General features: G+C 39.5%; 1 protein-coding gene across 1 annotated transcript; it reads left to right on the top strand.

Moving 5' to 3' along the window:
- Nucleotides 1-148: 148 nt before the first annotated feature.
- smim20 (small integral membrane protein 20) lies at nucleotides 149-2,115 on the top strand. Its single transcript, XM_053233418.1, has 3 exons — nucleotides 149-629; nucleotides 1,240-1,296; nucleotides 1,714-2,115. Exons 1-3 carry the CDS (start codon nucleotides 521-523, stop codon nucleotides 1,752-1,754), a joined length of 207 nt encoding a protein of 68 aa, XP_053089393.1. The 5' UTR covers nucleotides 149-520; the 3' UTR covers nucleotides 1,755-2,115.
- Nucleotides 2,116-12,109: the final 9,994 nt, after the last annotated feature.

Genomic DNA, 12,109 nt, shown 5'->3' with positions numbered 1-12,109 from the left:
TCGTGTTGTGCGCTATGATTGGCTAGTAGCTCGGTCTCCCAAGAAATTCGCCAATCGACAGAATTTTTCGGAATGTAGGCGGGGACAAATAATAATATTTTGAGAGAACTCTACAAGATAAATGACCCACGTTATGCTTGATGTATATTATTTCCCTGTATTACTGAGCTTAGACTCTTCTTAACATAGCTTGAAGTGTTGAGTTTGAGAGTTGAGTTGTACTGAATTTATTTAGCTATGTTTTCGAATTTTTAAAAGCCGAATTTTTGTGTTTATTTTTTTTAATTTGAAGAACTTTACCCCGGAAGAAAATATCACCATACTAAGTTTTTATTTTTGTTAACAAAGCTAACTAAATTTATTATAATATCGATGTATTTGATTTATTTAACCATATTTTTCTATTTTTTAAAATTCTAATGTTTTTCTTTCTTTTTTTTTTTATTTTAATTTGTTGAACTTTACCCCGGAAGAAAATAGCATCTTCGGCTCTGTCCTTCTCTGACAAGTGATAACAAACATGGCGAGCAGAAGATTGACGGTGTTCGTATTCGGAGGCTTTGCAGCTGCTGTAGCAGCGGTGTTTTATCCTATATTTTTTCATCCTCTTATTCACACAGATGATTACAGTAAGTCTGTCGAAGTACATATTTAACAGTGTTTTTTACAACACCTGCATATCGCCTCTCCTGGCGCCATTGAGCTACAAACGATATCTGTGCTACTGCTAATAATAATAATAATAATAATAATAGTAATAACAATAATAATTATTATTATTATGCATTAGTGTGGGGGGAATGGTGGCTTAGTGGTTAGCACTGTTGGCTCGCACCTCCGGGGTTGGGGGTTGTGTGCGTGTTTGCGTGTTCTCCCTGTGCTTTGGGGTTTCCTCCGGGTGCTCCGGTTTCCTCCCCCAGGCCAAAGACATGCGCTGTAGCCTGATTGGCATTTCTGAATTGTCTATCGTGTGTGAATGTGTGTGTGATTGTGCCCTGAGATGGGTTGGGACCCTGTCCACGGTGTCCCCCTGCCTTGTGGCCCAAGTTCCCTGGGATGGGCTCCAGGCTCCCCACAACCCTGTGTAGGATAAGCTGTACAGAGGGAGGATGGATGGATGGATGGATGGATTATCCATTAGTCCATTAGCTGCGAGTCATCTTTGTTATAAAATGGCATAATTAACTCTTACCATCGAACCATCACTCTAATGTCTAATCTTAATGTAAATCTCTACAGAACAAATCCAGAAGGTTAACCGAGCTGGAATCAACCAAGCAGATGTTCAGCCTGTTGGTGAGTATGTATATATATGTATATATGTGTATATATATGTATATATGTGTATATATATGTATATATGTGTATATATATGTATATATGTGTATATATGTGTGTGTATATATATATATATATATATATATATATATATATATATATATATATATATATATGTATATGTATATGTATGTATATGTATATATGTGCATATATGTAATCTGCTCTGGTAGCACTTAATATCTGATTAACACATTACATTAATCTAAATATACCTGAGAATAAAAGGAATGAAGACACACTCATCTGTATCAGAGCCTGATCAGACAGTAACAGTATAGATCACAGTCATCTGATGAATTAAATTGTGTTCAATTTTGTCATCTGTCTTTTAATGCTCTTCTTTTCTCTCTCTCTTTTTTTTTTTTTTATTAGGTGTGAAGATCTGGTCGGATCCATTTAAACCGAAATCGTGATGTGACTGATGCTGAAAGCAGACAGGAGAGGAGGTTCATGAGCAAGTGTTTGGATTTCAGGTGTTTGACACAGATTAAAGACTCACAGACTGGTCCAAGCAAACACTCCTCTCCTGAGCGAGTGAGTGAGTGTGTGTGTGTGTGTGTGTGTGTGAATAAGAGAAAGAAACCTTACGTCACTGTTTAGTATGTCCTCTGCTGTAATGTTTCTGATTCAGCTCTTATACAGGGCTTGATGGTTGGCCTTTAAGCTGAAACAGGAGTGTTAGAGCAGGAGGAACTGGCTGTACAGACTGTCACTACTTTGATACTTTATCCTATGAATAAAGTTTTATAAGAAAGTTGTTTCAAATGGGTACAACATAGTAGCGTGCATATTTTATTTGAGAAAAGGAAACTATGTTAAGAAATTTTAAAAAGGGGCATATGATGTCAAGATTTTAAAACATCAACTACAGCATAACCTGCTGAGCTATAAGATTGACATTTGTCAAATTACATAATACATATTTAATACATCATATATAATAAAAGATGTGTGATGCACATAAAAATACATGTCCAACTGAAACTTTAATTTGAAAAGTAAACGAAACCCAACCTAACTTTGAATCAAAATTCTAGCTGCGAAAGCTGTATAATATACTGAAAAACGAACTGCATGGAAGACATTTTATTGCTAAATACATATACAAAGACGGCTTTATTTAGCGAGTTCTGACTTTAGCTGCATAGCCGACTGCTCTACTGCATGATTTCTTGTAATACTGTATAGAAACATAACAATAAATAAAAAAATCCAGAGTCAGCCCGACTAATATTCACTTTGCTAATCAGAGAGCAAATCTGGGCGTGTGGTTTGCGGTTGCAGCACAGCAGCAGGTCGTGTGATGTCAACAGACAGCCATGCCTAATTATTTATAGTTAAATTATTATTCGTTGAATGACCTTATCTTGATAAGCGTCTCAGAAAAGCCACTCCAAAAATAAAACAACCACAAAAAAATGGCAGTGTAGACATGTGGACATCAGACCACTTACTGTACACGTGTGTGCACCATATACTCTATATAACCAAAAGTATGTGGACATCTGACCATCACACCCTTATGTGCTTACTGAACATCCTATTTCAGATTTAGTCTTCCCTTTGCTGTTATAAAAGCCTCCACTCTTCTGCGAAGGCTTTCCACTAGATTTTGGAGCGTGGCTGTGGGGATTTGTGCTCATTCAGCTACAAGAGCCTTAGTGAGGTCGGGCGAGGAGAACAAAGGTGTTCAGTGGGGTTGAGTTCAGGGCTCTGCGCAGGACACTCGAGTTCTTCCACTCCAGCCTTAACAGACTATGTCTTCATGGACCTCACTATGTGCACAGCAGCATTGTCATGCTGGAGCAGGTTAATTCTAGTGAAGGGAATTTGTAATGCTACAGCATACAAAGACACCCTGTACAGTTGTGTGCTTTGTAGCAACAGTTTGGAGAAGAACCACATATGAGTATCACAGGCGTTCACAAACTTTTGGCCATATAGTGTATTAACCTAAAACTTCCAAGTTTAATTCCATCTGCATATTATTCTACATCTATCATACCAAACCAGTATTCTTTTACAATACTTAATTCCAGACAAATTCTCATGCCATTTATTAGAGTTCTTAGGCTATGGAGTATTGTGCCATTTTGTTGTAGTAAGTAAAATGTATCTGGGTTTCTGGATCTTTAACACTGTTGCTTGTTATGAAGCAAGACACACTCTAGGGGGAGCACATGTACAACAATCAGAGATTTGCAAGACTGTTTTGTTTGCATTAGATTCATAATATATATGGGTACATGACTTTTATTCTTTAATTGCATATTTTATAAACATTTTTCTTAAATCTATCATGAAAAAATTCTTATCCTTCCGATTGTCTCTTGTTTCTTTAACTCTAAGCTCAGGCATCACGGTTTCTCAATGAAGCATGCCTTTAATGTTTTAAAACCTGCATGCTGGAACAAAAATCTTTTCCCAAGCTTGTTAATTGTGGCTTTAACTGGAAGGATGAAGTTGAAGTGAAGTTAGAATTGGAAAGATTTGCTACTGTGTTAGTTATGAGTTTGGTATAGCTCATTGTGTAAGTTGATCCTCATAAGCTCATTGGAAACAGGTTTTGTTTCGGATTAGCTGATCTACAATGTGCATTATGTTACAGTCAAAAAATGAGAATTTAAATCACAACAGACCAAACTTAATTAAATGCAGTTTATAAACTGTTTCAGGTGTTTGCAGCAGTGTACAACCTCCTTGCTGATTTTGTCATAGTTTCAGCCTTGTTCCTTTTTCCTTTTGCCTCGCATTGATTAGATTTTTAGTATTGCATTAATGTGGAACTGTCTTTTGCCGGGAACAAATATTTGCAAAATGAAATCTGTAACCCGAGAAAAGCACACCAGGGCCTAAGCATTGCTCTAGGCAAGTCCTGTTGTCGTGGCAACAAGCCTGCGCCCACACCTGTGTGATGGTACAGCCCAAGGCCCCGCTGGTGCACACATGTATAAACACAGTAGTATATGTGTTTAGCGAGTGACTGGCTAGATCTCTAAATAGTTAAACTAGACTTATGAAATGAAGTTTGCTGCAGCAGCACTAACTTATCTTAAAGCTGTCGCCTGTAGTATTTTGGAATTTTGTTCTCTCTTGTAGAAAAATGCTGTTCCGAGCTACTTCCAGAAAAACATTTTGCAACATGGGTGGTGCTTCGCTTTTCTCCACCACGTGGATTGATCTCACAGCTGCGAGTGAATGCATTTAGAATAAAAAGCTACATCCCAAACCACACAAAGCACATTAAGTATTATAAATAGCAGTGACACACATGCTGTAGTGACAAACATTTTAATACAGTAGTATGCAGTTTGGGATGCAGCTTGAGTATTCGTGACTTGTGATTATTCACTATTAGAGAAGTGTTATGAGAATAACAATGATTGTGTACACTAGTGTGACTGAGTCAGTTCCTGAGTCCCAGGTGAAAGAGCAAAACCTCTCAACGAGAGCTCGTCTTTCAGCGACCATCCGCCGGTTAGCTGTTACTGTGACTGCCTGATCATGCAGCAGTGCCCACGCGTCGCCGGCCTGCCTTAGTGTAACTGCTCATTCTGCAGAATCATAACAGCACATGACCTACAGAATGAACTAGTCACCTAGGTAGCTGAAATATAAGCTCTAATTGAAGGGAAAATTGCTGTTTTGTTGAAATCCCACAGCACACTCCATGCACTGGACTGGGGGCTCAGTGTAGGGTCGTTCACTGCAACTCTAAGAATCTCTGAGGCTGTTAGATGGAATTAGCCCACTAACCCTAGTTTGAGATCTAATCTATGTATTTTGTTCTCCAGTCTGTCATAAAAGATTTAGCATAAACCAGATAGTGCACTAGCCAAAACCTTCACCAGAGAATAATGCTGAGTGCATACTACATGACATTGAAAATTTCATAATCGCTGACCATTTCACACTACTTGAATTGCTTGCGATCAGTCGTTTTTTGTTGTTGGGGAGAGCACACTTTCACCTGGAGAGTCCCCCCGCCGAAATCCTGCTTTCTCATGAAAATAAACGCGAGAGCTGTGACTGTCACTACTTTGCAAGGAAACGAAAAAAAAAGAGAAGTAAGAGAAAATGTGGAGGAAACATTGGTCGGGGAGATGTGGGCAGCATATAGTGAAAATAAGCATAGCACTTTTATTTCCTGTTCTTATCAACAGTTTGAGTGTGACATGCCAGATGAGTATTTAATGGGGCAGTATTACTGCATGTACATTTTGCATTTGCTCTCCCACACAAATAGATGGAGGATCAGCTGGATTCAGGGATCTGCTGCGCATGACAGCAGGTCAATATGATTGCTTCTCGGGCTGTCACTGGTTTTTTCTCATTGCTGTACATGCAGGGGTATCATAGTATGTAAGAGAAAATAAAACATTCATTTGCAGAGAAAATAAAACATTCTTGAAAATATCAGGGCTTTGACAATCGCTCAAAGACTGAGAAAAACAAGCGGCTGGACAGTGTAGACTACACACCCAGCGGGCGCTGGAGGGGGTTGGAGGGGGTTGTTGGGGAATATGTGGTTCAGGGGGCAGGGGGGGTTTGGGGTTAGACATTCAGCACCAAAATGAGTTGGCGGGCTAGAATAGTGTAGTGTGCACTAGGCTTTAAGAGACATAGATCAAACAAGCAGTGGGCTTACATCACTTACTTTTGCCCCATATAACTGAGTTGGAAATACAAAATTACAGAGAAACTCACCAGTACATCCTGTTAGTCACTAGTGAGCTATCATGAGTTTAACAACTTCTTAACTGCGTAAAGATACAGACAATGCAATGAGGGTAAATCATTTGACTATCATTCACTTGCTTCCCACAAAATTAGAGAACAAATAAATGTCAACAAAAAAGCTAAAACTCAATCAGCCCTGACTCCTTTTTTCTCTTATAGTATAATGTTACACTTTCACTTGCCCACTCCTATTTGTTTATACTTTTACTTTCACACTCTCATGATTGGCAGCTGGCTCCTGCCAGACAATATGTAGTAGGACTTGTTTCATGCCTAAAGTTGGGATGTGATGGCGTTTGACATATGTAAACTGGCAAATTTTCTAATTCTTTTACTTGGTATGTTTTTTTTTTACTTCAGAGTGTAGCTACAGTGCAACTAAATGTAAACATAAATGCAAAATAATTAATGTTTAATTTAGTTTACTAGTAAACTACTATTTAGCATTTCTTAAGGACAGCTACTATAAAAGTGGGTTACATTTTTATAGCTCTTTGTATTTCTATGTCTGTTATACTTCCTTACAGCTCTGTATTCTGAAATAATATGTGCCTTAAAGTCAGCATCAGTATTTTTGGATATTTTTCCTGTGTTCCATTTGAAGCATTTTGGGGCGGATGAATGGTATTGTGTCTGCTAAAAGGATCTGAATGACAGAGAGAGGAAAAGTGAGAGGGCTTATGAGGGGAAGCAGGGTCCCGTCTCCCGCGAGAGCCGCCGCATAGCCAAGAACTGACATAATATCTCCTCACCGCCACAAAGAGCACATCGCTAACCCTCAGTGGAGAAGCTGCCAGCGCAGCAGCTGCCAAACGCAATAACACTCTCCCCCCTCCTCCTCCTCCTCCTCCTCATCGCACACTCTCTTCTCGCTCCCTCGCCGATCAACAAACCCCATTGTTTATGGGATGCTGTTATCGTTGGTCGGCATTCAAAAAACAAAAGAAAAAACTCCAGGGCCCCACCGGTGCGAAGGACTATCAAAGCAAAGAGCGGAAAAAGGGCAACTGAGAAGAGAGCAGAATTCCTTTCATTCCGAGCACGGTGTTTTCCAGATTCCTGAAGCGGCGACGGACACAGTTCTACATGGAACGATTCATCAAAGGGGCACATGGAGAAAAATCGAGAAAAATCCAAGTTGGTTAGATAATAAGAACCTTACAGGCTGTCCGACATAGCACTATGAATGCTTTGTCATTACATGAATTTCAAAAACTAAATCGAAGCCATCGGCTGAAGTTGTTTTGGACCACGTCACAAGTGACATCAATCTTTCATTAACATGTTGTTACATCTGCCATACACACAGATGTTTATTTTTTTTCTTCCTTGAAATTGCAGAGGTTGTGTAAGCTGAGAGAGAGAGAGCAAGGAATGGTGAACAAGCCAACGTGACTGAGAAACAACGGGAAAGATTTCCATTGGGGAAAGAAGAAATAAATGCACAAGCAGCCTCCAGGCACGACCGGCGTTGTCAGATTAGAAGAGAACAGGAAGAGCGAAAGCAGTTGATATGTGCTTTGGGACATTTGAGAAAGAACAATAACAAGAACACTGAGAAAACCAGGCTTTCAGTGAGATAACCTCTTTAATTAACAACAGTGAGAGTTGCTTAGCGTGTATTTTCTGTTCAAGTGCGTTTATGCGACACATTCTAAAACAAAAGAAGCTGTTCGAGGGATTGTGTGTTTATTACGGTTTTGTGAAATGAAAAGAGGAATCTTGTATCTATGTATAAACACACACGCAGCCATTTGCACATTTATATGGTCAGTAATGGAGGTTCTTGTTCTCAACAGAGAATATTTCTTACCCTCGGAACAATGTAAGTGCAGTAAGGCTACATTCTTGGGTTACCAGCCTGAGAGAGCAGATAGCATGAGTATTCAGCAATGTCTGGAAAAATGAGCTCCGGGAGGTAGGCCTCTTTGTCCCTACTGACATGGCTATGGGCCAGAAAGAGAGAGAGAGAGAGAGCATCTTTAGAGACAGAGTCATGCACGAACACACACACACACACACACACAGCCCATTACTGCATTTTCAGTGAGTGTGCATGAATGCAAAGATTCTTATGAACCGCAGACCAAAGCTGTGGTTAACAATGGGTTGCGTCTCTGCTTCTGACCATATCCCATTGTTTATGTGTCTTTAAATGTGTGTGTGTTTTTTTTAGATAGCTAATCAATGCAGCATGTTAAGTCAGTAGATCTAATGTGCGTGTGTATGATGCTCAGTAGGCAGAGCTGGATGGATGCATCCGCTGAGTTACCTTTTTATGGCCTTTTCAGTAATCACGGTTGTAACAGGCAGCAAAGGTCAAACCTAGCGAAAGAGCAATCCCAGGAGAGTCCATGATTACACAGTGACAGCTGATGAGATGACAAATGAAAATACTACAAAGCACAGGCAGAGATACAGTTCTGAATTGCAAGTATAACATTACTCAGACGTCGCACGGTACAGTGGAACGACACAGACTATATATACACACTGACGTAACAAGAAAAAGACACAGGTGCAACTGAGGAGTGTGAAGTGAGAGTGGGAGAGATTCAGGCAGGAGTACAAAAAAATGTGTGTGACAAACACATCTGCACAACTTCTATAATAAAGCATGTGTGGAAAAGAATTCAGAAAAAAAAAAGTGTAAATATTGCAAAACCTGACAACATTTTGGCTGAGGTGGAAAAGTTAAGGCATATTGATAAATAGAATATGTGATAAAGGTGAGTGGAAAGTCTTCTGGCTAAAGGGTTTATAGCACAGGTGATGTACTATATTGAAATACTATCTAGTATTATGCAACCATGAATGTCTATTTTTGCCTTTTGGTTTACATACAGTACTTTGCAAACACACAAAGAAATTCATAAACAATAAAAAGTATCTAAATTAAAAAAAATAACTTGTAGAGCTGAAAACTATGCTATCTAAATAAAATTAATATTTGCCCTGTCAGTCCCTTGCTTTCGAAATTGAAATCTGTTATTGTAGGTACTCTCATCTTATTTTGTAAGGAAATTGGCTGGTAAGTTGTTCCAATCCTGTAGGAGAACTTTTCCTCTGCAGAGTTTGGCTCTCACTTGCTTCTTGCTTCTCAGCAGGTCATAGACTCTCTTAATTATGTTATTCTCCAACAAAAGTGGTCAATTACTTAATGAGTTTCTTTCCTTAATGACAGGAAAAAAGCACGGCGCTGTAACAGTAGTTGTGGGAAACACAGGTCTATTTTTGTAAATTGGTTTTTGCCAAAAATTTGCAAGTAAAACATGACCAAGGATCAAGATACAGCATGTACAGTAATGAATAGTTAATGTTCAAAACTCACTGAGCACTTTATTAGGAACATCTGTATACCTACTCGTTCATGCAATTATCTAATTAGTCAATCGTGTGGCAGCAGTGCAGTGCATGAAATCATGCAGATGCGGGCCAGCAGCTTCAGGTAATGTTCACATCAACCATCAGAATGGGGGAAAAAAAGTGATCTCAGTGATTTTGACCGTGGCATGATTGTTGGTGCCAGACAGGCTGGTTTGAGTATTTCAGAAACTGCTGATCTCCTGGGATTTTCACACACAACAGTCTCTAGAGTTTACTCAGAATGGGGCAATAAAGTAAAAACATCCAGTGAACTCCGGTTCTGTGGACGGAAACGCCTTGTTGATGAGAGAGGTCAGTAGAGAATGGCCAGACTGGTTCGAGCTGACAGAAAAGCAACAGTAACTCAGATAACCACTCTGTACAATTGTGGTGAGCAGAAAAGCATCTCAGAATGCACAACACGTAGAACCTTGAGGTAGATGGGCTACAACAGCAGAACACCACGTTGGGTTCCACTTCTGTCAGCCAAGAACAGAAAGCTGAGGCTGCAGTGGGCACAGGCTCAAAAAACTGGACAGCTGAAGACTGGAAAAACGTAGCCTGGTCTGATGAATCTCCATTTCTGCTGAGGCACACAGATGATCGGTCAGAATTTGGCACCAACAGCACGAATCCATGGACCCAACCTGCCTTGTGTCAACAGTCCAGGCTGGTGGAGGTGGTGTAATGGTGTTGGGAATGTTTTCTTGGCACACTTTGGGCCTGTTAATACCAATCAATCATGGCTTGAATACCACAGCCTGTTTGAATATTGTTGCTGACCATGTGCATCCCGTCATGGCCACAATTTACCATCTTCTAATGACTTCTTCCAGCATGATAATGCACCATGTCACAAAGCAAAAGTTGACTCAAACAGGTTTCATGAACATGACAGTGAGTTCAGTGTTCTTCAGTGGCCTTCCCAGTCACCGGATCTGAATCTTTGGGATGTGGTAGAACAGGAGATTCGCAGCATGAAAGTACACTTGAAAAATCTGCAGGAATTGCGTGATGCAATCATGTCAACATGGACCAGAATCTCAAAGGAATGTTTCCAACATCTTGTGGAATCCATGCCATGAAGAATTGAGGCTGTTTTGAGAGCGAAGGGAGGCTCTACCCAGTATTAGTATAGTGTTCCTAATAAAGTGCTTGACGAGTTTTTTTTTATTGTTTTTATTTATTTATTTATTTTGCCGGTTAGGACAATAATAATGTTTAGAGGTGTGATACCTTCTGTGCACTCTTAGAAAAAAAGATTAAATGTAAGGTTATTTGGTTGTTCCTTTGGGGATTGTTAAGAACCCTTTACAATTCAGAGAACTCTTGAGAGGTTTTTCCCACACTAAGAGTTTATAAAATATTAAACACAGTAATAAGGGAATGATTAGCTTTCTGTTGTAAAGAATATGTTTATTTCATATGGACCCTAGTAGTCTTTTGCCTTGGGTTACAGTTCTTGTCAAATAGCTAGTGGTAACCACAGCATGGTCATCCATCCTCACTGAGAACAGACTGAGGAAGATGTCTCCCATTAAAAGCTGACAATTTCAGCCATGAAAATAGTTCCACTTCATATCACAGCAATCATCCACAGTAAATTCCATGGAAACCTCTTTAACCTTGCTATTTTATGAGTTCCACTGACTTTTATTCATATTTCCTGGCAAAGGCGTGTAACTTTGACCTCAAGAAGAAAATAACAATAAACGGGGAAGCCTCCAGGCGACCAAGTGAGAAGTTTGTGTATGCGGAGGTGGTGTACAATGGCAGTGAGAGCCACTTAAATTCCAAGAGCCAAATCTTTCTGTAAGAAAAAAGGTTGCAGTTAATCATGGATTTATGAAACAAAACAATGAATGGTAGACAAGGAAAAATGTTTCGATTCTGTGAAAGGCTGCTGGGGTTTCAGAGATTGCATCCAATGGAAATGGTATGCTTTGGACATCGATTTGTTTTCATTAGTCATTTGTTCAGGCACACGGCAAAATATTTGTTTTCATTAGTGGGCTGATCTTCCTACAAATGACGGTCAAAAGTAAACAGTTCATTTTAGATCATTCAGATCATTCACCATGTTCCTTACACTACAATGCTTAGAGGGTTGTGCATTCTTGCATTCACTCCCAATTGATTTGCTGTCTTCTCACTATCTTCTCACTTGTGCACACAGACCTACAAACAAACCCACGAACACTTCAGCCAGTGTCACCAGTACTTCTTCATTAAAGCTCAGTGGTGAACAGAAAATTATATGATCTGGCAGAAGCTGAGGAAAGAAGTGGAATATTGGATCTACGAATGGAACATGGTGCTGTCCATTGCTGGCTTGAATGAGCTTGTCCTGCAACGTGACTGACTCGGTTGGGCCGAGGAGAGTTAATAAGTTCATGCTTGAACACACATACACACTGCCTAGGACACACAATAAACCAGACCATAGTTGTAAAGTTTGTTAAGTTTAGGTTTTATTGTAGATACATTGTGTACAAAAATAATATTTTGATATCATTTAGAATTATAAAGAGCCCATTAACTTTTATATCTACATATTTAAAGCTACGGGATGTGAGATTTTGTAATTTTTTGTAACTTGTGGAAGAACAACTTGTAACAGGTTTGTGCTGTGGCCACCTTCCACCGCATGGATTAATTTCAC

Source organism: Pangasianodon hypophthalmus, chromosome 4 (genome assembly GCF_027358585.1).
Source record: "Pangasianodon hypophthalmus isolate fPanHyp1 chromosome 4, fPanHyp1.pri, whole genome shotgun sequence".
In the NCBI taxonomy this organism is placed as follows: Eukaryota; Metazoa; Chordata; class Actinopteri; order Siluriformes; family Pangasiidae; genus Pangasianodon; species Pangasianodon hypophthalmus.
Note: the sequence above shows the minus strand (reverse complement) of the source record. Positions and strands in the feature narration are given on the sequence as shown.